Source organism: Papaver somniferum, chromosome 5 (genome assembly GCF_003573695.1).
Source record: "Papaver somniferum cultivar HN1 chromosome 5, ASM357369v1, whole genome shotgun sequence".
NCBI classification, from domain to species: domain Eukaryota; kingdom Viridiplantae; phylum Streptophyta; class Magnoliopsida; order Ranunculales; family Papaveraceae; genus Papaver; species Papaver somniferum.
The window spans coordinates 6,741,334-6,768,553 of record NC_039362.1 but is presented as its reverse complement, the minus strand read 5'-3'; the positions used below and the strand labels follow the sequence as shown (position 1 = coordinate 6,768,553).

Sequence of the window (27,220 nt, the reverse complement as noted above, 5' to 3'; positions counted from 1 at the left end):
CTTACAAATTTGAATATGTATCTTCTATACTACACTGTTTATAAATTCGAGTACATATCTGCTGCACTGCTTACAAATTCGACAATATATCTGTTGCTTATAAATTCGAGTAAATATTTGATGCACTACTTACAACCTTATTATATCGAGTACATATCTGCTACATTGCTTATAAATTCGAGTACATGTCTGCTGCACTGCTTACATAAACTGAGTACATATATGTTATATTGCTTACAGAATTTGAGTACATATCAGTTTAACCTCACACTCAGGCGATCCAATGTCACTGGATTTTAATTTTTAATATCAGTTTCACTGCATTCAAATGGGCGTTCATACTGATATCAACACCTGCAACAATTCAATGAATTCATAAGTCAGTATTCGATGTATGTACTGCTAGATGATAACTTTAAGTGAATACAACAAAATCAAAGCAGTTGTTTCAGTACTCCATATATGTACTGGTGATAAACAAAGTAAAAAGCTATAAAAACTAGCACATATTTCAGTATTTCGCATACGTACTCATGGATCAAACAAAAAAAGTGTCAAAACTCTGAATAAAACAGAATCAGAAGAAGTTCTATCAGTACGTCATATACTTACTGCGTATTCATGAACTAAAAATCAACTGCATGTAAAGAAAAATTGATGAATCGATGAATATAACATAATCAAAGCACATATTTCGGTATTACATATACGTATTAATGGATCGAACCCAAAACCAGTGGAAAAACTCTGGATATAACCGAATCAAAACACATATTTCAGTATAATTTAATGAATCAACGAAAAAAATATAATCAAAACACTTTTATTTTAGTATCCCATATATATACTTCTGGATCAAACAAAAAAAAGTGATGAAAATATAAATAATAACAAAATTGATTCAGCAGTTTTCAGTACGACATACATGTACTGCTGAATCATACAAATTAAGTGATGAATCCATGGGTAAAACAAAATCAAAGCCGATCTAAAACCTAATAAATTAATAAAAAACTGTAAATCATCAAAATCAGTTGGGAATACATCTATAATGATTACCAAAAAGTGATGAAAATATAACTAATAACAAAATTGATTCAGCAGTTTTCAGTACGACATATATGTACTGTTGAATCATACGAATTCAGTGATGAATCCATGAGTAAAACAAAACCAAAGACGATCTAAAACACTAATAAATTAATAAAAAAACTGTCAATCATCAAAATCAGTTGGGAATACATCTATAACGATTACCAAAAAGGGAAAAAAAAAATAAAACATCATGAAAATCGATTTGATCCTCATGATTCGGTCGAAAAAACAAATCAAAAAAAAAAACTAACAAAGAATCAAATAAGATGATTATAAAACATACCTGGAACAAACAATCTTCAAAAACCATGTCGAGATTTCGAAGTTGCATCGAGAGGAAAGAGAGAGAAAAATGGATCTGAAAAAATGAGCTCGAGTAGAAATATGAAACTGATTATAAACCTCATAGAGAAGGGGTATTTCGGTGATTTTAAAAATTCACAGAAAAGGTCCTGCACGTGTATGGACCAGAGACTAAAAATTTGGGTCCAATTTTATTGTTTTCTTTTTATTATGTACCTCCACTTACTGGACTTTAGTGGGTGGACCTACCACTAAGTAAGAACACCATAATAGTACCTATAGGTAATTCCTATATCTTGAATATTGTGAAGGCAGTTATCTTGTATTATTCCGGCAATTATCTTTTCTCTCTTGTTTGTTGTTCTCGATGTCTTCGACGTGACCCACGGATAATTCCTACATGGTCGGCCAACATGATCCATACGCTGCATCACTTAATGAACAGAAAAAATGAATGAATCTGGATCTCGATTTGTTTAAATTGAGTTCTGTCAATAAAATATATATATCGCATGTCCAAATCCATGCATGTTAGAATTTGCGCGCACAACGTAAGGGACTGATGCTACCACATGCATGCATATTAATCACTATGGATCTCTAGATAGACGACTAGATTTGATACCTGATTTTCCACACAATATTTTCACCTCGTAGATGGTGTTCTACTGTTAAATGGCGCCGCCCATGTCCCCTCTTTTGCACGTCCTCTCGTGACCTTCCTGTCGGGTGCTCAGTGCTCACTTGTTAAATTCCACGCCTTTCTTCCCTTTGTTGAATGCCACTTGTTAAAAAGTAAAACCGAAAATGAGCCATTTGTCCAAATATTTTTAAATCACGCTTCAAATGGACGAGTAAAAATTAGTTTGGGTGAAATGGCCAAAAAAAATAGTAAGGGTGAAACCGGTTTCATCCTAGCTTAAATTTAAAAAATAGCAAGGATGAAACTGGATACATCCTGTAATTAAAAATAAGAAAAAATATTTGAAAATGAGCACGATGAAACTGATTACATCCTGCCTATTTTTACATTTTTGTCCATTTAAACAGTATCAAAATCTAACTGTCCATTTCACCCAGGAATTGTTTTTGGTCTTTTTAACCAATTTTGTGAAAGTAAAATTTGTGCCGAAGAGAAAAAGTTGATATTGAAAGGGTCTCGTTAACTTGTTGTTGACGGTGGATTTTAGTTCGGGGCTAAAATTGTAAAACCAAATTTATGAGCTGACATCCTGCAAAGGATAAAGCCACTGATAAGTGATGAATACTTCTCCACTTTACTAATTCACCTAAAATGGAGCATGTAGCAACAATCCCATATACCTTGTGAATTTATAACATTATTAATGTATGACCAGCCTTGTATTTCCTGTACTGCCCCGCTCTTATCATTGGTGCGGCATGACGACTGAGTGTTGCTCTCAGCAGAGCAACACGAATCTCCAAGCATTAATAATGAAGCATGTACGAAATACCCGTACAGGCTATAACTCTCGGAGTGTTATACTAGCCCGATTGAGCATCTGGACTGTCCATATCAGTCTCAGAAACGATCACGACCATCCAACTTCACCAGCATGATTGGATGGCTCAGATCGAATCCTGCACTGCTCAAGCAGGTATTAGAATGTTCAACACCGGACCAATGCGGACCATGCATGGTCGGCCTCCCCAAAAGGGTAGCATGGCTTGCCAATTCGTCCAGCCAAAGCAGCGTGGACGAGAAACCCTAAATTAGGGTTTGCAGCACATTACATGTGTCGCAAATCAGTCTCAACCATCCATCTTCGCAGGCATATATAGAGGCTGTAGATGTAGATTCAAAGGGCCCAGAGCATGTCAACACAAACACCGTGGGCCCGCCTACATACATGACCGATCGGTCAGGACCAAACATGGATGGTCGTCCCAATTTGTGCGCCCAAACAAGGCATGACGCACGGCTGGCAAAACCCTAATTAGGGTTTTCGATCACGAGCGTCCATTTTCACCTGACGAACGAAGGGTATAGGAGTCGATTAAGCAGGTCCAGTGAGTATCGACACGATCACTGTGAGTCCACATATCTCCACACCCGATCGGCCAAGGCATATCATGCCTGGTCGTCTCGATTCGCACGCCCAAACTAGGCGTGGTCACACCTCCCAATTGCAAACTAATCTCGACCACTCAACTTTGCCGGACAAATTGAGTGGCTCAGATCACGTTTCTGTGGGGTATTAAGGTATGGACGTGTACATCAGCCCGCCGTCTGTATACCAGACTAATCGGCCAAGACCGACCAAGCTTGGTCGTCTCGAAACGCGTGCTCGAAGTTGGCATGACGCGCGGCTTTTGCCGCACCGGATTTCTGTCGCAAATTGATCTCAACCACTCAACTTCGTCGGACAAATTGAGTGGCTTAGATCACACTTTCACGAGACAATGAGGTATGAGCGCCTACACCGGCATGCCATCTACACGCATGCACGATCGGCCCAGCCAAAGTTGCATCCCAAGCTTGGTTTCGACCAAGCTGAAGAGTGATGCTTGCGCACCTCTTCATAAACCCTAATTCCACTAACGGTCGCAGATGAGTGTCTCAAAGATCATTTAGTCCGTTCAAATTCACCTGCTTGGTTATACAACCCTGGTCAGGAGTTAACTGGTCAATGAGGTGTTGTGGTGATTACCATCCGCCACTCTACCACACCAAGTGATCGGTCAAGTCAGGACTTACCTGTACAGCCCCAAATGATCACTTGAAGATGGCTAGACACGCATCTATTTTAAGACGCTTAATCGTGACTTACTTTATTAAGCCTTAAAACAGCGATGCTTCATACATGCTGAATATATTTGATGCATTACATGCATAGAATTCACGTGATATTTTACAAGTATCAAATTCCAAATAACTTAGTTATTTAACCTAGCATTACATGCTACCTTCTGTGGGTCCCACAATCCACACACTCGAGACATCAATCATGTCACAAACTGGGGGATACATACTAGGGTATTGGTCTGGCGGTTTACAGCGTGCAGCGCACAACGCGCCATCACAAGAACGTGTCAGGAAGTCATGGACGGTTAGTGATGATGGGAGAAGTGGGCAAGACTGATCGTGTAACACTAACACCCGCAACTCCACTACTCCATCACTCCACTTTCTCCACTTCCCACGAGATACGTGAGTAAGGCTCAATGACTTGTATAAATAGGTTCTCCTCCCTATTTTCAAATAAGATATGACAAGACAACAAAAGCAAGTGTTGATACAACCGTATTCAAACACCAGAACTGATAGCTTACATTCTACAAGCCAGTTCAGCTTTCTGATACAAGTCATACATAGCCAACACCTTCACAATCTCAACACCTTCTTCGCTTCCCTCCCTAAGATCAACCCCATCTCCTTCACTTTGTGACCGAAGCAAGTCTGGAACGACCATTTCTTGGTTTAGGACAGAATTGTACAAATTGATTTCTCGAATCACAAACCACTCCCGTGCAGTGCATTTGTTTAGGGTTTAGATTCATTCCTCATCCACACACCCCAAATTACCAAATTCGGCAGGAATAGTTTTCATCTATAAACAATTGGCGACCACAGTGGGAGATTAATCTCTCGGTTGTGAAGTCAGTTTCTTCAATACCAATTTAATTTTACTGATTTCGAAAATATTGAATCTTAGGTCTGGATCAGCGACCAATACTGACGGGACTAGCGTTGACAACACTCTCGGTGTTGATATCTCAGGTGTCACCGTGCAGCCAGTCAATACCATCAATGTATCTCGGGGAATTGCTTCCTCTACTACCAGCACCAGCAGAGCAGGAAATGTTCCAGTAAGTGTAACACCTCCCATCACCAGAGCCAGAGCAGCCGCAAATCCCGGAAACTCCTCAAAGTGTAACGCCTCCGTTGGTCACCAGAGCAAAAACCCTAGTTTTCAAATACTTGCTCAAATATTGCTCAAACCATGAAAAAGCCAAAAAGTCAAATGGTCACATGACCGACTATGCTACTCATGAAAAAATATTAAAAAAAATTATTTTAATATTCTCAAAATATTTATCAAATGAGCAAAGTTCTACTTGCTCATTCGAGCAAAATCAAGAATTTCAGTCAAAGATCAAACTCTTCTAAAAACCCAAAATATTGCTCAAACACACACCAGAAAATACTGAAACTCTAAGGACTGAGACACGAACATTATGGTGACACGGGCATGCTTCCTTGACCTACCAAGGCCTTCCCTAAGGCTTGCAAGGAGGCGGTCCCACACATCTTTATAATTTTGACCCAATTTGCTCAATTGCTCATATTGGGTCCAAACTCTTTCCAACCAACTTGGAATTTGCTCAAACGACCATCAGCTGGTCCCACGACCACCAGGGTCGGTCCCATGACCCCTTGGATTGTCCCTCACTTCTCCATAATTAGGTTTTATCACCTAATGCTCAGACGACCACTATTTTAATAAGTGATTAAACCAGCATTTAATCATCCTTTCACGAATCAGTCAACAAAGGACTTTTGGTGCATGCTCGCACGAGCACCTGGGCACTGCATGGTCGTCCATCATCCCATGTAGTTGGTTCCTACTTCACTCAGTGATTGATTTTGAATAAATCACCAACTGATCATCAATCGATCAAAAATAGGGTTTTGAACTATGCAAATCATCATTTTGAGAAAGTTTAAACACTAATAATTTTACGTTGATCCAACAATCCACATCTTAATTAATTATATAATATTCGATCCAGTTACCAATATTTTAATTAATATTTTATTTGGTCATGCTACCAATAATTCATCAAACGAGCAATATTTTCTCAGACGAACAATATTTGCTCAAACGAGTAATATTGATTTAACCATCAATATTCAGTAATTTTACTTTACTCAGACGCGAGCAACGTTGCTCATAGTGGTAATATTGATTCAACTATCAATATTCAATGATTTATCATACGAGCAATATTTGCTCAGACGAGCAATATTTGTTCAAACTATCATCATGTTGATTCAAGGACTATACGTCTCAACAAACATGTTCAATCCATGAATCACTGAGCATTCGTCAATCATGCTCAATTCAAAAAACTTAGACTCACTGTCTAATCAAGTCAACGACTGACTAATCAAATACACGTTTGCTTTGCAGATTCCATGTTCGTGAGACATCAATCACGTCACATGGGGGATATCAATTAGGATTTTGGTATGGCGGCCTACAACACGTGTGTTCATCCACGATGAGAAATGTGAGTAAGTCGTGCAGGCGATTTAGGGAGTTCGCAAAGTAGTGGGTGGACGATCAACCAAGTCTCCACACGACATGGAACTGATTTTATCACGATCTTCCACTTTCCCACTCTTTCACTCAAGAAACCGTCACACTTACTGGGATCAATGTGTTTACTATTCTAACAATATAAATAAGTCCAAAATCGATGACTGAACAACAATTATCTCGATCGAAACTTATTTACTCATATACTTGCAGAAACCTTCAACACATCCACAATTCTTCATCATCATTGATCCCACAATTCTCAGCTTCCCTCCTACAAATCAACCCATCTCCCTCTTTGTGACCGAATTGACTCTGGAACGACCATTGACTTGGTTTAGGCCGGAGTCCTACAGATTGATCTCTCGAACTCAAAGCACTCTCGTGCAGTGCATCTTTTTGAGGTTAGGAAGTTTGCTCGGTTGAGGAGTCTCGTCCGCACGGTCGTCTCTTCACTATCCTAAAAAACCAGCAATTCGTTTTTCCCCATCTACACTTATACACCTCAACAAAATGGTATTGCTGAAAGGAAAAATAGAACTTTAGTTGAGATGGTTAATGCTATGCTTATTAGTTCCAGTCTTCCTAATTATTTGTGGGGTAAAGTTATGTTGCACGCTATATTTTGAATAAAGTTCCTTTGAAAAAATAAAAATATATGTTCTTATGAATTGTGGTTTAATAGAAAACCAAACTTGAAAAGACTTAAAATCTGGGGTTGTTTAGCATACATGTTAGGGAGTCTGATCCTAAAAGACCTAAGTTAGGAAATGGCTTATAAATGTGCTTTTGTAGGTTACTCACTTAACAATATTACTTATAGATTTTTAATCCTTGAGATCTTTGAGATTATAGAATTTACAGATGTAGAATTTTTTGAGAACTTGAATAGGAATAGTTTCCAAATGTAACCCACAGAAAACCTATTGTTACCTAGTCCTGAATCTATGGAGACTAATGATAGTGATGAACATTCTGCTCCTACTCAGGACATAGAAGATAATTCGATACCTATTGAACATATTGAATCTAGCAGGAGTACGAGAGGAAGAATGGAGAAAAACTATGGTCCAGAGTTTATAACATATCTTGTAGAAGGTAGTAAGAACGAAACTCTTAGTGTTACTAAATATGTTATGTATGTTAATTATGATCCTAAAACTTATGCCGAGGCTATGAGCTCCACAAATGCTAGTTTTTGGAAAGAGTCTATCAATGATGAAAAAAATTATCTTTTATCTAAAAGTACTTGGATATATTGCGATTTACCTCCTAGTGCAAAGCCAATTGGATGTAAATGGATATTCAAGAGAAAGTTGAATGACGATGGTTTCATAAGTTCGTGTACAATTTCCTATTCACGAAATCAACCTTAGACACACTTATAAGTGTTGCTTTAATAAATCACTCATAACTTCTTCGTTATAATTCAGAATTGAGTGATTTTTGGCTCGTTGCATTCGTATTCTGATTCACTACAACGTGAGGACCTTTCTAGTGATAAAGGTCAATCTCACCAAAATCATGGGCTCAAATATCCTTGAGTGTATATATAAAATATATTTACCGTCGTAGGAATTATTCCACATAGCGAGCACTTGTTTCGATAGACAGAGAGATAGAATAAACAAGAGAATCAAGATTTTGTTACTAAACTTTAATGAGTTCTCCGATATGTATTCATGTATTCTTCAATCTTTATTCTTCAAGGATAGCTTTGATTCAATATTTTAATTCTTAAACATAATCTAGTCCGAAACTAACTTTAGTAAACTAAATCAAGAATGTATTTTTTCATCTATATTTTAAAACTAACTTGACATACCAATGCTAGTGGGTTCAATCGAGCATTTATCTAACAAATAGCCATGGGATGAGGAAGGAATTAAGATTTGTTGCCGGTGTTTAATCCTCTTAGCAAATCTTTTGCATTTCTTGCACCGCTATGTTACATACATCTCTTTGAAGTGTATACGTCCAGAGACACTCTTATGATTTCTTTTTATGGGCTAGAAAATATGCTCCACTTAGTTCCATGCATCTTCGTAGTGTATTGGTTTCAAGATTTCTACCCCTTTTTTATGGGTAGGCTTCGTAGTAATGGTGCTAGGAACAATTTTAGATACATGATCTCATCTCGTACTAGGTTTCCTTACTATAACGACAATGCCTATCTAGTAGTAGATATTTTTTTTGTCTTTAATTGAAAGGATAATCCATTAAAATTAAGGATTATACATATAAATATATTTTTATTTTTATTTAAAAAAAGATTTCATAAAGAATACTTCAAAGTTACATTTTGTGGAGGAAAGTGGGTAAAATGGACATCCATTCCCTACAAGAGTTAATCCTTTGCGGAATTCGGTTGTTTTATCAGCCACTAATAAACATAAAAATATCCTCATAACATGTTGGACTTTAAAAAAGATTAAAATTGTTTGATAAATGATGACAATCATCTAAAATAGAACTACTTAACTATCTAATCTGGTTAGATTTATTCTTTAAATAGGAAAACATAGACCATTGCACCAGTGCAGATGCAAACTTCAATACATCAACTATGTCTTTGCCGATTGCCCAGTTAGCCTCTTTAAAGATGGCTAAGATTTCATCCTTTTTAGCAGTCCTTGCTAGTCATGTGACTGTTATGTAGCTTTGATAATTTCCCGTATAATCAGTCACATAAAGGCCAATACCAATATAATTAGTGCCTTCAAGACTCTCGACCATTTACCATTCTTTCTACGACTTTACATTTTACATAAAGGATAATACCAACATTATTAGTGCCTTCAAGACTCTTGACTCTTTACCATTCTTTCTACGGCTTCACATTTCAAAACAAGATTTTGATCATTAAGGCCAAACAATATGGTTGGTGTTTGCGCTTGGCCGTAGCTTAAGTATAGCGAAATCCAACTACTATGGTCTTTCGCTTGACATTAATGTGGCCATTTCGCTTCGCTAAAAAAAATAGGCCAAATCTGATTCACTTTGTAGCTAAAAATTACTTTACCGAAACTTTTTTTAGGTCTAAAAGATAACTCAGTTTCCATGACTTTCTGAACGTATATTGAGTTTTCACATTCAAATTTTGAGTATTAACATATTTTTATTCTTAAATTTTCACTTTTAACTCTTTTATTTTATTAAAATTCATTTTTCCAATTATATTCCCAAATTTTTTTCTTCTTTTTATCCATAAATAATGTTTATCTAAATCCATTAAAATAAAATTCGGAAAAAAAAAGGAAACTAAATTTCCGTTTACACGAGCTGAGTTTCCGTGTATGTTAACTAAGCAATGCCCCTCCCCCATAGTGAGGTATGTAGAAATAGGTTCATTTCGTTCAGCCCTCGCCTGGATTCCTGTATCTACACACAGGGAACTCAATGCTAATTCTTTTAACAGCTGAATCAATTAACATAAATGGTTGACATGCACTTTTTCTCGATTTTTTTGTACACCTTCACTGTTATTTTGTTGGGAAAAATACAGTTTAGTCCAAAAGTCAGTCCAAAAATATGGTTTAGTCCAGCTTGAGTCAACTAGGTACACATTAGTCCAAATATATGAAAAGTACACTAATAATCCTAGTCCAAATATTTGCATTTTAGTCCAAAATGACTCATGATGATGTCAGCAATTTTAAATAATATATAAGTAATTAAAAAACAACTTATCTTTCGAACCGCTCGTCCAAAATTCACAAACTTAGTATATTCGAAAAGCTCTTTTCGAGATATATAAAAAGAGTACCCATATGACTATATAATTTTCACTTTTTAAATTTTTTTAATTCACACTAGTGTAGAACTACATACACGTTGGCAAAAATGCAGAAAATCCAACATTCATAATAGCCAGACTGCCACTCCAATCTGCACAGACTAACAAAAATATCAACCACGCCAAGCTCTCGCTGAATAATGGAAGGATTTGGATAGGATGGTTTAGCAGTTAACCTGCATCTAGGAAAAAACAATAAACATAAGAAACCACAGCTTGATATAAAAGTAATAACCTTTCACCAACAACCACATAAGAAATAAAACAAAGGAAAAGATGAAAATAAAAAGGTAGGCAGTTATTAAATTAAAGAGACATAATCCATTTGGGCCTAACTGCACAAACTTAATATCAGCAAATACGAACCTAAGTTTCCCTTCCTGACAAATCAGTCACATGTTGCAAACCAAATTCAAACATACTAGAGTTCAATACAACTTCCACAGAAAAACCATAACTTTCAAAACATGCATAAAGCTGATCATTCACAATCGCTATAAATCAAGAGAAACCTACTTTTTCATGGAACATACACAGGTGCACCAATACGTACACCTCTGCCAAACATGCACAAAATTGATCACTCATAACCACACACAAACCTACTTTTTCATGAAAAATACACAGGTGCACCAATATATACATGCATAAAGACGATCATTCATAACTACACATAAACCTACTTTTTCTTGGGAATTCCACTAGTGCACCAATATGTACACCCCCCCAAAACATGTATAGAGCCTAATTTTTCAGCTAAGATATCCTAATGCACAAAATCCTATTATCAGCCGAGACCAACATTAAGGTGAGAATCAAAAAAAGGAACCAAGTATATAATTAGACCAAATACCTATCATCATGTTGCAACATCTTGGGTTACAAGCATAAAAGCATGAGGCGAGGACCCATCTTTATCATCTTTGATCTTCATCCCCCCTGCAATTGAGAGAAAGAAAAAGTTTGAGAATTTGAGACACATATATTTTACTAATGATCTAATGCCTACACAATCATTTGATCCCCATCCACATCAAAAAGTCTTAACACTACTAGATAAGTAAAAGACAAGCATAGAAACAAGGCTCTAACATTCCTGGGTGAACACATATCTCATAATAACAACATAAACATAACTACATGCATATCACTCAATACTACTAGATAAATCAAGCAACATTGTGAAATAATTAGCTAAATCAAATTCATACCAGAAATAAGAATCATAGTTTCCCTTCCCAGTAAATCAGTCACATGCTGCAAACCAAATTGATACATATTATAGCTCAATACAGGTGTACAACTATGTGCACATTAAAAATCAATAGGTGTATAATTATGTACACATTAAGAATCAACATTTGTACAACTATGTACACGTTAAAATAAGTTGAAATTTATATTTTACGTGAGACCTTCACTTAACTCACATATTTGGATACATCAAACTTGTATTCTATAATTGCATATATAACAGTATCCTATAAGAGCATGCATACAATGTGACTCTTACAAGTATCTCAACACCAGACAACTTCTTCAGGCATAAATGCAACCAAAAAAATGAAAAACAAGCAATAGAAGTAAACAAACCTATCCATATCGAAGCTGTGCTTAGAAAAAAATGAATTTGCTGATTGAATCGATTAATCCTATCTTGGTCTTCTTTTTTTCCTCCAAAAAATGCACCTCTAATCCAAGGCTTCCAACCAGTAACGACACCTTTTGTTTCAAGCTGAACCATTATACATGACGAAGACCATCCAAAAAAACATACATTAGCCATGCTTCTAATGAAAAAAGTATTTACCCAACTAGTCAAAATGGAAAATATGTAGTTATGAATGTATCACCTAAAAATATACATAGATTTTCCATGACTTGTTCCTTTTATCTTAAAATAAATCTTTCAAACAAGCGAGTTATTCTTGTACAAATCATCGATTTGTAAGTTACATTCACAGAGGTTGGTAAGTAACTAAATTGTGTTAGTGGTATGTAAGATAAACTGAATGCATATCACTCATTAAACACATGAGGAGACAAGAACGGGAAGTTAGAGTGTCAAATCTCAGATTGGCTTCAGAGAAAATTCGACTCTAGAAAACACTCTAGACATTTGACTGTAAATGAACACAACAACATTGTATTTGACGAAGGTGTACAATTATGTACACGTCAAGAATCAATAGGTGTATAATTATGTACACTTCAAGACTCCCTACTGTAGTTAACTCACAATGTTCACGCTATAGCTCATCCTCCATGATGCTTCCACAATAGCTACAAGATTTAGTTGGTGACTCACAAGCACCCTGTTTACACCATTAAAACAAAAATACCAAAAAAATTCAAAAACATTAAACTTTTGCTAGTATCAAGTTTACTATTAAGTTAATACTGAAAATTTAGAGCACTCACTTTTATAGAAACTCAACAAGGTATTTAAATTTGGATCCATAAGAAGGTAAAAGAAGATAGATGGGTTAAAATGTGAGTAACCATTGAAACTAACAAGGAGAAAGGAACAATAATCATGAAAATCAACAAGTGTACAATTATGTACATATTAAGAATAAACGTGTACAACTATGTACACATCAAAAACCAACATGTATACAACTAAGTGACACATTAACAAGTGGAAAACTAAATAAATAAGGAGAATTGTTATTAGGTATAGGTAAGAAGACGAAAAAATTAAAAAGATAATTATGAAATCAAGAAGCTGATATTATGTTGTCCCCTATAATGACACATAATGATCCACTATGATGTGTTTCAAAACTCACACACTGACACTCATCGGGAGGATATAAGTAGCACTCAACAAAACACATTCCTCCAAAAAGTTTACCCAACTTCCTAAAGATTGTATGACATAAGACTTCAAATATGAAGTACAGAAGCAAGTTCACAAAAACTTAAACTTAAACCCTATTGAAAAATAAGACTTAGCAGAGGTAGTAATTGGGGTTACAATCTCTCCAAGATTGAGCTTCTACAAAATGGTAATCTTGCCAGCAGCATCAAGACATACACCTTAATTTGAACACCTGGAATATGATTCAAAGATGATACACTGAATGTAAACATGAGTGCCATATAAAAGTGCAGTAAAAAGCAAATTATTTTGGGGCTAAAATTTGATTTTTTTCGCTGGCAATACCAATTAGCTTTAGGAAGGTGTATCAAACCCGGAGAAAGTATAACCAAGTGGCTTCAAAATATTAAGAATATTACATAGTACAACTCTACAAGACTAAATAACCTAATGGCCTAGGTTAACCAAGAAAACACGAAAATATAATATAATAATCGAGTATATACATGAAACATTCACCTGTCTTAGACGCTCCAGGTTACTACCATTTCCCTCATAGACTGACCCAAAAACATGTTCATACCATTTAGAAAAGAAAAGACCGACTTACTCGGCAGAGTCTTTAAATGGATGATCATTACCTACAAAATCCTGCCATTGATAAAGTATGGATGTTGGATTCTGTTCCTCCAGCTACCATTCCAACTGAAACTCCAAACTGAATCATCCTCGCAGCATCACCAATTGAATGCATGTGCACAATAGCACAAGATGTTACATCAATATGATTTGGACCCTAAAGTCAAAATTCAGAGTTTACAGCATTCCATACATTCAAGGTGCTAAGAATCGAGAAACACATATTATCCTTATGTATTCAGAAATGCCATTTAGAACCGTTGAGTACACATGAGTCATGATTAGCTCTATGGTACCGCTCCCTTTCAACACCTTCTTTCAAATATGAGCTATAATTATTATTTCTACTGAAAATAGAAGATGAGAAATTTTTTTACCTCTAAAAACACATAATCAAGATCATTTCTGCCAATCACCATTGTAGATAACTAAGACAACTACCATTGCAATCATTTCTAAATAAATGATGCCAGCAGCTGCTTGGAGGAAATCGAAGTTATGCTCAAAACCCCTTTTCGATCGATAAGAACAAATGACCCCTGCCTGATATTTAACACAACTCATAAAGGAAATGTGGTTGTAAAATGACCACGTCATCCACCTAACTCCTAATGGAGTTCACATGCTGAAATAAGCAAAAGCATTTCTTTGCTTCCCATACAAAGACGTGGAAATGGTGGTGCTGACAACTAACAAACAACTAACTTTAGTAGTCAGCAATTAATTAAGTTCGCCTTCTTTTGATGCCAGGAGATGCTTGGTTTTTATTCGTACGCAGAGGTGCTTTCAAGAAGGTTTAAATTACAACAAATTCTAGTAACATTCCGCCCATACCAACAAAATACATAACATAAACAAAACAAGTGTACAATATTCAGCTACAATTAATCAAACCAAGCAAACACAAACGAAATATCACAACGATTTCCGAAATTTCTCCAAATCCCTACAATCATATTCCTTCATTATCTTTAAAATGAGATATACATTCAACAATACTGACAGAAGCTCATATATTTTCACCAGAACCCATCATTTAATATGAATGTATACCTAATCAACAAAAAAACAGCAAAAACCTAAATCCCTCCCAAAACTAAAATCACAAATGAGATCAAAATTTACAGAAATTAAAGGAATCAGATGGATGCAATTACCAGGGATTGCAGATACCAGAAGACTGCTCAAAAGAATCGGTATGAAACCAAAATTTATAGTTCCTTCTCGTTTTCTCCTCGGCCAAAACTCTGTTTAGTTAAAAAGAACCTTAGATATAAGAAAAGAATAGCATCTGATAACTAATAAAAATAAAATGAATACCTAAAGCATCGTAAAAGAATTGTAATAAGATTGCGAGAAATATTAAAAACAAATTGTTGGTGTAAAATTTAATGATTTTTTTTAAGATTTATTAGATTAAATTTACCAAATCTGTTTTTTTAATTCGAGATCTTCTTCCATAGATTGTTCGGTGTTGAGGGAAATGTGAAAAGAGACGCCTAAAATGATGTAAACCATGAATCGAATCCTTGCTGAAATTTTGTCAAAATCTTATGATGCCATCTTTAACCGGAGTAGATGGAGAGCTCTGTCGAGTTTCGACAAATAAAGCCAATCAAAACCGACGATGAAGAAGAAATGTTGCTGGGTACTTTTGTAACAAATAAAGTTTATTTTGGATTAAATCGTTCACCAAAGGACCAACTCGTTCTGAATTATGTAAATTTGGACCTCCTAGTACTAGGCTTGAGAGGAGAGGACCAGAGTGTCCAAAACTCAACAATTTTGGGATTAAACGTCAATTTCTACTATTTTGTTTGGGTATGGTTAAGCTATAGCCAAGCGAACCGTCCAACCATAATACTTGGCCTAACCACAAAACACGGCTCCATTTGGCTAGCTTGTCAGCCTCAACGGGTAGCTAAGATGAGGGCTTCGATCTCGTGTTTCTTTTATTTACCCTCACAGCCATTTTTAGGTTTTACGAACGGGCGGAATTATCAAATTTCACTCTCTCTTCTTCCACATAACCTCTCCATCAGATCTCTCTCCCCAAATTCAATTCCCGCCGATCGTTTTTACTCTTCTCTGCTCTCTTCAAGTTTCATTCTCGCCGTCCCACTTTTGAAAAAAAATAGTTTGAGCGGGGTTTTCATTTGATTTAGGGTTTTGACGAGGGGTTTTCATTTAGAATAAGGGTTATTATTATTTATGGCCGAAGCTGAAATTGAGACACCGTATTGTTCTGAGAATAAAGAATCAAATATGTCCGAGGAGGAAGAGGCTAAACGGTAATAGTTAATGCTATTTCCTCATTTTCTTTTCGTTTTTTTGTTAATTAGAGATGTTTGATTGTATGGTGGATTTGATTGTTGTGTTGTGTTGTTGAGTATGTAGGAGGATTGGTCCGGTAAGATGTCGAAAGGGTGGTTGGACTGCTGAAGAGGTGAGGAGCCCTTTTCTTTTCTTTTTGAATTTCTGATATTTATGCATAAATGAGTCATTTGTAGTGTGTATGGGCTCTTTGGTGACTGTGTAAATTGAGTTATATGCATCATGGTCTATTGGGGTGGTTGAGCTAGTCATTCTATTTGTGTGCAGTTGAGTCATTTGTTTGGTATATTTGCCTTTGTAGATGTATTGAGGTTTGGGATTCTTAAATATATAATCGTTGGAGCTAAACTTGAGTTATATACTTACATGCATTATGGTATAGTGGATGTGCTTGAAACTTGTCGTTGTAGTTGTGCACAATTGAGTCATTTGTTTGGTACATCTGCCTTCGTAGTTACATTGAGGTTTGGGGATTCTTAATTATATGATTTTTGGAGCTAAATTTGAGCTTGTTATTACAGGATGACTATTTGAGAAAAAGTGTCGAAGCTTACAAGGGACAAAATTGGAAGATAATAGGTTGGTTGGTTTGTCTTTTCCATTTTTGTTTTTCTTCTCTATTTTACTCTAGTATTCATGCAGCTATGTTAGTTGCCAAAGACTCGGAAAATATGACTACTACAGGTTTTTGGGTGAGAGTTGTATATACACAAGTACAGATACATGCTCTGAATTTAGTTTAATGCGAATGTCACTTAATCCTGATTTTCAGTTATAATCACTAGAAGCTTTTGTTTGAGTGGAATGGCTAATGGTGGTGTTTATGGATTTTTATTTATTTTTCCAATTTAAAGAAAGAGCTGATTAATTTGTTGAAGTTGGTATGTTCACACTAGGCTGGTTCAGATGCTGACTAGCTAACACATGGGAGCAGTATCTTATGTTAATCTATGTATGCAGCTTCAGGTTTACCTGATAAAACGGCTGTGCAATGTCTGAATCGATGGAAAAAGGTTCTCAACCCCAACGTAAATAAGGGAACATGGACCCCGGAGGTGTGGTTTCCAAGTCCAATTTTATTTCTATCAGTTACTTTATTTCCTTAAACTAACATAATTCTTGCTTTCTCTTATTTCTCCTAGGAAGATAGGAAACTCATTGAGCTGGTATCCGTGTATGGACCTATAAAATGGTCTGTCGTAGAAAAATCCATGCCAGGTCGCATGGGAAAGCAATGCCGAGAAAGGTAACCTTAACGAGTACTAATAAAATTTCCACTAGGTTGTGTTTGTAAGTAAGTGATTGTTTATTGCCCACTTTCAGATAATGTCTGCCTGTGTGTTTTTCCATGGCCCATGGAAACTAATATTTGCCCTTTTCCAGATGGTTCAACTATTTAGACCCAACGATTAAAAAGGATGCTTGGACTGAATATGAAAAACTTGCAATTGTGAAGGCCCAACAGATTTATGGGAATCAATGGGTAGAAATAGCAAAGCTTTTACCCGGCAGGTACTGGTCCTTGCTTTTGAATTTTTGGGGAATGTGGAATTGTAAAGAATTGTCTATAAGACAACAATTCAACTCTCAAGGAGAATTACTCCTTTGCAAATTGATGGTTATCCAACAAGTTGCTTTTAATTGAGCCATTTAATATTATAAGATAAGTTGTTCTTTTGGTACATTTATATTCTTTTAAGCATGTGTGCTATGTGTATCCAGGACTGAAAACGCAATAAAGAGTCTGTGGAAGTGCTCTCTGAAGAATAAGTTAGATTTCTACCTATCTGCCGAACAGTTACCACCAGATCTGAAGACGGGGGAAGATAAAGGGTTAAATGCCAGTGCCGAAAGTTGCTTGGGAAATGAGAACTCCATAAGAAATCTCTGCAATGCCCCTTTGCAGAAAAACCTAGATATCCATCTATCTACTGAGAGATTGCCATCATTTGGTTCAGTTCTGACAACGGGGGAAGATAATGCCATACTGGATTCCGACCTATCTACTGAACAATCGCCATCAGTTGGTTCAGTTCTGAATATGAGGGGAGATTATGCCAAAAAAACCAAATCATCAGTTGTTGGAAACTCTGCAGTATGTAATGATAAAGGGTTTAGCGCCGCTTCTCGAAGTTGCTTAGGAAATGGAGACACAGTAAAGAATCCCTGGAATAACTCTTTAATGGAGAACTTTGGTTTCCATCTATCTACTGGACAATTACTACCAGCTGATACAATTCTGAAAACTGAGGATTACGCCCTGCAGATATCAATATCCCCAGTTGCAGGGAAGATGAATGGACGTAATAATGAAGGATTTTATGCCGGTACCCAGTGTTCCTTGGGAGATGAAGACTTCTATAATGTTGATGAGAATCACATGGATCTGGTAGAGCCCTCGACCCCAGAATTCTTAGATACGGAGGATCCAACAGGTGTACTAGCAACTGACTCAAGTAACTCACTCGGCCGAGGATGCAGGCAACTGGCATCAGAACATGGATTTGGCAGATTGAATTCAAAATCAAACTTGGTCAAGTATAGAAGCATTGCTGATATCGAGAGAAGCATTGCTGGAACACCGTCGCCAATTTCTGTTCCAGTCACTGGTTCTTTTAATCAAGAAACGTCGGATTTAACCTCAGATTCGTCACCTACCATTTGCGTGCCTCCAGCATGTATTAACAGTTTGGTTAGTCAGAGGGTAAAATCTGTATTGAAGGATGCTGCTCAGAACTTCTCAAACCTTCCATCCATATTAAGTAAAAGAAAGAGACAAGCTACTGGAACTCCGAATAAAAATGAACATATAAAGCAGGTACAAGATGAAGAAAGTTCGCTTTCACTCGAATTGGAAAAAGCTGATAATAGCAAGGAAAAGCCTGCATCAATGGTTGTGAATTTGGAGAATGAAAATACTTCTTGTCATGAAAATAGCACTATTAGGCTGTTTTATACTAGGAAGGCTTATGGTTTAAGGCAAAACTAATCAGAGTTTTTAAGTTTTTGGAGAAGCAAATGGATATGGATGAAGTGATGGATGAAGGACTGCATTCTCTCGAAATAAAGAAAATAGATATTACGGAGGAAAATTCTGGATCAGTTGATGTGAGTCTGAAGAGTGAAAATTCTGTTTGTCATGATAATAGATAGATTCAGGCAAGAACAGTCCGAGATGTTTTATAATGTGAAGGCTCGTACACATGGTTTAAGCAAAACATGTTTAACATTTCTGTGTCTGTAAAGAAGCAACTAGATTATAGCGAGGAAAAGCCTGGATCAGCGACTGACAATTCTGCTCATCGTAGTAATAGCACTGTAAGGCTGTTTTATACTAGAAAGGCTCGTCCAGACAGATTAAGGCAAAAACATCTGGAGTTCACATTTAATGGCATTTTCATTAATGATGGCCAATCCAAATCATCGAATTCAGCCTTATCTTAACGAGAGTTTTTCACGAACAATGATGATGTGCTTGACCTAGTTGAAAAACTGTAAGTAGTTTCTGGTGAAAAACTATAAGTAGTTTCTGGTTTTAAACATGGCTTTAGTGATTGAGAAACGGGACTGAAGAAGTCTTTCCTTCAGCACTATTTGTGTAATTTTTTTCATCTTATTTTAATCGTTTTCTTCTCCTCCTTTCTTCTGAATGTAGCCATTTGAAGTCAGTCACAAATATGGAGGGTGAAGATATCTCAGTATAAAAACTGAAACCTCGATACAGTAATTTGGAACAGTAACCTGCAGCGACCGAAAACAATAACTGCATATGAATTGATCATTGGTGCGCCTTCTGACACATTCTAACTGTTTTCCGTTTCATATAATGTCCTTGTGTTGATCGGACCTTAATTAAACTTTGACCTCACGATTTCATGGTCAGATTTATTAGTAAGGAATTGGGTGCAATGTGTATGTATTATAGCGGCGCTGTATTGTGCATATCAATGTAACCCAACCTGTTTTTGAGCTTTTTTGATGTATATAGGTAGAAGTTTCCTTGTTGATGATTAGAAAAATGTTACTGAAATCTTTTGGTACTATTCTTACGGATGTTTACTTTACCAACATGTTTTCTGTATGAAAGTTGTATCATCTGTTTTATTATCTATATCAGTGTTTCATCCGAACTCAATCGATTGTGGAATGTTACTAACTGTCAAATCTGTTTCTTAATTAGGCTCTCTATTTTTGGCGGGCGATAGTTTTAATTAACTCGTCATATCTTTTTCTGAATCACTCATCTTTCCTCTTCGATTTCTGCCATCAAGTATCCAGGTACTGAATTTTCTTACTTCTTTCTTTTGTGTTTCCATTTACAATGGTTGAATTTCTTTATTAAAAAATGCAGGGCATTTCTAGTTTATGGCTGAGTTTTAGTTTAGGTTTTGTTTAGTGTTTGTCGACGAGTTTCGTTCTAATGGGTCTTCATATAGTTCGGGTTGGTATGCCTGCGTTGAAAACCGAGTGGTGTTGTTTCAAGAACAAACATTCCACTTCAAGTTTTTATGATTTCAAGGAGGATAGCAGTTGTAGTATCTCGGCTAAGTCATCTTCGTCTAATCCATAACAATGTATCTCTCTCCCTTGGTGATCAAAAACTAAATATAAATGTTTCTCTTTTGTCTCATATATATTATTAGAACTTCGATTGTGTTGTTACCCTATCAGTACAGAGGAATGTTAAACTGGTCTAGAACAACTTTTAAACTTACTTAGTGACAAAATGATTTGCTCTCTAAAATTGAGAAAGTTGTGTTTTCCTGTAGGTTGTTACATTCACCAAAAAACATAATTTATTTAACGAATTACAAAGAAACTTCTGGAGTACTAATGGAATATGTAAAACTTCAAACATCACTTAGCGAGGCTTTCCTCGTGCTGGACACAGGCTTGGCCTTGTGAAACAGATCCATAAACTTATCGGCTTTTTTCCTCTACATCAAATTCTTGAACATCAGAAGATATAAAGAGTGAGGCTCATTTAAGTGAAATGTCGGAATATGTGAATAAATATGGAGATTATTAATTAGGTTGGTGGGAAGAGTATACAAATAATATATGAAGTAAAGTAGGGATAGAATCTAGTCACCATAAAGCTTTGCATACCTTCTTGAGTGTTTTTTTTTTTTTTTTTTAAATTGTGATTTCCTTATGTGATAAGCCAATTTCCTATTCACAACTGCTATTATTTCTCAAGCTAGGAATTTATTAGATCTTCTTAACATCTTTTGTAATTCATCTGGTCAGACAATTAACTATCAAAAATCAGGTACTTACTTTAGTAAAGGTGTTCATAATATACATTGTAAAATTTTAGCTAGAATACTTAAGATCGGTAGGATCAAAAAAATTGATAAATATCTGGGTATTCCTCTATTTTTTCATAGAGCAAAGAGCTTTAATCATCAACATATGTTAGATAAAGTTTATCAAAGAATCAAGAATTGGAAAGCTCAGTTGCTCTCTCAGGCTGGTAGAGCCGGTTTAATTACTTCTGTCAGTAGCGTAATGCCGATGTATCAGATGATGTGCTTAGGTTAAATGCTTTGCAAAGGGTTTTTTGGTGGAAACGTAGAGAAGGATCTTAAGGAAATTACATTAAAGCTTGGAGTTTTATGTGTAAGTGTAAAGCCAGTGGAGGTTTAGGTTTTCGTAATCCTCGTAAATTTAATCTTGCATTACTCACTCGTCTAGCCTGGAGGCTTATTACTAATCCTGATCAATTATGGTGTAAAATCTTGAAATGCAAATATTTTCCAAAAAATGATCCAACGCATTATAAGAAAAAAACAGTTAAGTCTTGGATCTGGACTAGTATCTGTAGAGGCATTGACGTGATTAAGTTAAATCATTGTTGGGCAATAGGAGATGGTACTTCTATTCATCTTTGGACTGACTCTTGGTTACCCAATGGAACTTGTCCTGTTTCTAAGTCCGATGTGTCAGTTGATACTAGCCAAAAAGTTTCTGACATTATTACTCAGGAAGGTCGATGGAATTTCCCTTTGATATATACCTTGTTTGATGATAGTTCTATTAACTCTATTAAGGTTCTCGAACCTGATTCATCTAGATCAGACTCTATTAAATGGCTAGGTACAGAAAAATGGTATGGTGTCTGTTAAAACAGCTTACAATTATCTTGCTCATAGATCTGCTACTACTTCTAAAGTTCCTTGGTATGGATTTTGGAATCTAAGTGTTATGCCTAGAGTCAGGTTTTTCATACGGAAATCATTAGTTGGTTGTTTTAAGACAATTGTAGGACGATTTAACCATATGAATAAAACTTGTTCTTTATGTTATTCATTAGTAAGGGAAACTGTAGATCATTTATTTACTGAAGGTGTCTTTGTTGAAGCAGTATGGAGAAGTATTTCTCTATCTCTGTTTTTCTATCAAGCACATAATATCTCTTCTGTTGAATGGTGGTTGTGTGATAAAGATAACAGAGACATGATTGCTTATATTTTATGGTTTATTTGGAAATATAGATGTCAAGTTGTTTTCCAAAATGTGAAGCGTAATCCTCTTCCTCTTATTTACTCTATACCTAGAGATTTTCAACAGTTACAATATAAACCTACTACATTATCTATTTCCACTTCAGCTACAGCTAAATGTGAATGTTGGCGTCCGGGTGCTTGTTATGTCGCCACTTATGCTTCCTGTTTCGGCTGAACATACTGTGACATTTTCTTTGATGCTGCTTTTGATTCCAAATCTAAAAAATTTGCTTGTGGAGTTGTTCAACTTAAATCAGTTTGGTTGTTTGTGTGAATTTGCAGGAGAAAAGTGGCTGGTGCTCAAGTTCAGATGAGGCAGAGTCCAGAGAGCATGTAAGGCAGCAGCAGATTCGTCCAGACAGTTTGGACAACAGCCAGTAAAGAGAGCATGTAAGGCAGCAGCAGATTCGTCCAGACAGTTTGGACAACAGCCAGTAAAGTTTTACAATGACAACAAAGGTGTAATTACAGCAATGAAGAAGAACGATTTTGTTAACACGCCTTTTGGGAACGGACAGTGTTGACATGAGATGGTTCAAAGAAGGATCTAACACAGATTTGATGAGAACATCTCTCCCTGCAAAGTTAAGAGAAGCTAACTTCCAACCTTGTAATTTGTGAGTCACTTTGACTAGGTAATCCAAAGTTAAGAGATTACACCCTAAATATTTTCCAGGGCGAGTAATAATCTTCATACTGAGACCTCTAGCCATATTATGAGCCAGCCTCTTGGATTGGGAGCCTTTTCAGGAAAAAAAACACTGGACTTTTGATAATTAATATGTTGATCCGACCATAGACAATAACAGTCCAAAATGTCTCTCTCGAATGTTTTTAAGAGTGGCCTCCAGAAACACAACACTGTCATCTGCATAGAAGCTATGGGTAATAATTGGGGAAATGAATTTCCCCAAATCAAAAGCTATGGAAGGGGAAGGATACATAAATAACTGCTTAAAATGAGCAGTGATCATGGATTCAAGCTCATCCTCGGTAAACACCAATTCACCATTACTAGACTTGAGAGCAAAAATCTTATCTTGTTTCTGTGTCTCCTAATAATAGTAGATAAGTGGAAAAATCTGGTGTTCAAATTACCATATTTGAGCCATTGAACTCTAGATTTTTGGGCCCAGAAAATCTCCTCCAACTTGAGGTGATGTAAATACGTACAGTAAAATCTCTGTTTCAGAATATTATTGGGACCATATAAAATTATTCTTATATGGAGTTTATTCTTATATAGAGGTAAATATTACAAAGATTAAGTCTAATTGGAGCCAAATTTTTTTATTCATTTATGGAGTTTATTTCGTTATAGAATATTCTTTTATAGAGGTTTTACTGTATTGTTTTGAGCTTCATGTGTTTTGTTCGGCAATGAGGGGTCCGGGTTAAATAAGTTTTGAGCCGTGATCAAAGCTTCTCTAGCTTTACTCACATTTTGATGTAATACACCAAAATCTCGTCTATTCCAGAGCTTGGCTTGATAAGACAGATCACAAAATTTTTCACACAAATCACTACTAGGAGACATACTAATATACTATTAAGATGATTGGAAGACTTCCAAACTTTTAGTTTGTTATATCTGGCTTATGAGTAGGTATTAAGTCCTTAGAGCAACTGCAATGGTGCAATCAAAATCATAGACCAAATACCAAAAAAAACGACCAAATTTAAGTTTAGTCTGTGGTGTTACACTTGGGTGGAAGAGTAAATTTGGTCAGGATCACTTTATATGTCCGTCCCATCACGGGATCATTTTATACCTTCGCCCCACCATCCATCAGGATCACATTATACCTTCGCCTCACTGAGGATCACATTATACCTTCGCCCCATCATCAGACTCACATTATACCTTCGCCCCACTCATCCGGCTCACATTATACCTTCGCCCCACCATCATATGGATCAGGCTCACATTATACCTTCGCTCGGTATCAGGCGCACTTATAATGTCCGCTCGACTATATTTGGTTTTGGTCCCAAACCAAATATACTCCGAGATTTGGTTTTAGTCCGGGTTTTGCTCTTTAGTCCGTCCCGCTGTGTCTGCTTTGTGGACCATATTTATAGTTTTACTCGCCCACTATGGTTGCTCTTAGCCACCCTGGTAAAACAAGGCTTACCAGCGCCCCTACAGTTCAGAATCTTCATGGGAAATATGTGTGGGACTTGTTGGTCTATCTCCATCCTGGAGCTGCTGGGTTGTATCAGATGCTTCTGTTGTATCATTCTCTCGAATCCTCTAATGTTGTCGATGAACCTACAATACTGGATTGTTGTAACTACTGTTTATTGAAGCAATACTATTTTGGTAGTTTTTGCACGACTACTTGTTTGAAAGTGTTTTAATATCGAGGCGATTATCAATGAGGGTTTGTTCTTGTTGAATTCCTTCAAGGAAAGTTTGCATGCATATGCAGTTTTGATCTTTCCACGGCCAGGGGTTAATTCCTCGGTGAGTTGGCTGTTACAAAAACATGAATCAAAGTAAATGGATTCGGATAGGAACTTACCTGCGGAAGATCCGAAATCCCCAGAATCGATTGATTGCTGTTACAAGCCTTTTCTCTGAGAATCCTTCTTCTTTCTTCCAGTTGCAGTGAGGTCTTGAATATACTCTACTAGAGAATATACTGCTAGTTCACATCCTTGTCTCCTAGAGAAGTAATGGAAGAGATAGTTTCTATAAACCCTAAGCTTTGCGGCAGTAGTTTCATTAGTCAATAAGAATAACAAATATTCTTATATATAGGATAGGAGATAGGAAGTAGTCACCCGTAGGGTTCTCACTTCTTTGCACGAATGATTCCACAATTCCCCCACTACATATGCGGGCATATATATGGACTTAGTCATTTTCAGTTCAATGACCAAATACTAACATCTCCCACTTGCACGCATATAATATAATACTCTCATTTACACATTACCAAACTCTTCATACTGGATATAGGGTGTGCGACCTCACGAGAATTACACAAATGAAAGGAGTACGGTGATAAAGTTTTCACTAAACTAACCAAAGTACATCACTTACTAACTTCTCGTTTTTACCTCAGATAATTTGACTACACCCGATGCAATACTCTTAATCCCTCGAAGAAGCAGTATTGTACCCACACATATAAATTGTATTCATGATTTTCGACAGACGAAAAACGTTGGCCAGCAATGAATCACAACTCATGGTGTATCATCAAATTTTCTTCTAAGAAATCCATATCAATCCAATTCAACTTAATAGCTTTCCTAGACATAAATCATATTACGGTAATATGCATCGTATTAGAAAACATGCTAAAGTAGCATCATTAAGTATCCTATTCATGACATAAACCCAAGTCAAAAGGGTAAAAAAATTGGATAATAATCCAGTGGCTTACACAGCAACGAAGCAGAGAATCAATCATTGCTCCCACATTTGGTCGACTTAGCACATACAGTATGAGTATGCTATGGTGTTCTCCCACTTAAGTGGGCATGTCTTGCGTTAAAAATATACACCATACAGATCTTAGTCTAGTCGCTAAAAAGCGCCTAACCTGAATTTCTAAACCCAGTCATACACATAAAGACTATTTAGAAAATCACATCTGGCTTTATAACAGGCTTCATTAAGTGGTGGTCAAACTTAATGAATGATCTCTTTGAGATCTCATCTTAGACATACTAAGGCGACTTATACAGTTTAGAAAAGAATCAAAAGACTGTTACAAAAACAGGTAGTTTTTCAAAATACAAATTCCCAAAAACTTATTTTCTCTTGTCTCATCTTGCTCGCTATACAAAGCGCCAAGGCGAATCATCTGTATGAGTAGGCTGATTCTTGCCTGTAGACAACTTCAAATACATGTACACATGAATAGTATATATGAATTCTATATAACATATTTTATTAAGAAAACAATCAATACTCATTCATTCACTCAAAAATAATAATAATGTCATCAAACAATAATCAAATGTTCTACATATTAAATCCTAGTCAATCCCATGTTCTCTACATGAGATTGGAAAACAACTCTCGGCATTGGCTTGGTCAAAGGGTCAGCCAACATCTTGTTCGTGGAGATATGTCTAAGAACAACCTTTCTTTGTGCAACTATATTACGTATGAAATGGAATCGCCTACCAATATGCTTGGTTTTTCCATGGTATTTGGGATCCTTCACATATGCAAGAGATGATGTGCTATCACTATGAAGCACCACCGCATCCTTTGCATTTTCAAAGACACCAAGACTCTTAAGAAATCTCCTTAACCATACAGCTTCTTGGACAGCTGCTGAAAGTGCAACATACTCCGCTTCCATTGTGGAAAACGCAACACACTTCTGTTTATTACTACACCAAGTGATTGCACCACCTCCTAGTTTAAACACATAACCAGAAGTAGACTTGTACTCATCTTTATCGTTGCCCC

At 36.3% G+C, this 27,220-nt stretch overlaps 1 protein-coding gene across 3 annotated transcripts; it reads left to right on the top strand.

Moving 5' to 3' along the window:
- The first annotated feature begins 15,942 nt into the window (after positions 1-15,942).
- On the top strand, positions 15,943-23,535 carry LOC113280944 (transcription factor MYB64-like). Of its 3 annotated transcripts, none has more exons than XM_026529555.1 (10): positions 15,943-16,233; positions 16,340-16,388; positions 16,798-16,855; positions 17,243-17,331; positions 17,419-17,522; positions 17,660-17,788; positions 17,999-19,770; positions 19,932-20,060; positions 20,457-20,554; positions 23,068-23,535. In XM_026529555.1, the coding sequence occupies exons 1-7, from the start codon at positions 16,154-16,156 to the stop codon at positions 19,263-19,265; spliced, it is 1,776 nt and encodes a 591-aa protein (XP_026385340.1). In that variant the 5' UTR covers positions 15,943-16,153; the 3' UTR covers positions 19,266-19,770; positions 19,932-20,060; positions 20,457-20,554; positions 23,068-23,535. The 3 variants fall into 3 exon arrangements, with proteins under 3 accessions (XP_026385340.1, XP_026385339.1, XP_026385341.1); XM_026529554.1 differs by having other exon boundaries at positions 17,237-17,331; XM_026529556.1 differs by lacking the exons at positions 15,943-16,233; positions 16,340-16,388 and having other exon boundaries at positions 17,237-17,331; positions 17,423-17,522.
- The last annotated feature ends 3,685 nt before the right edge of the window (positions 23,536-27,220 follow it).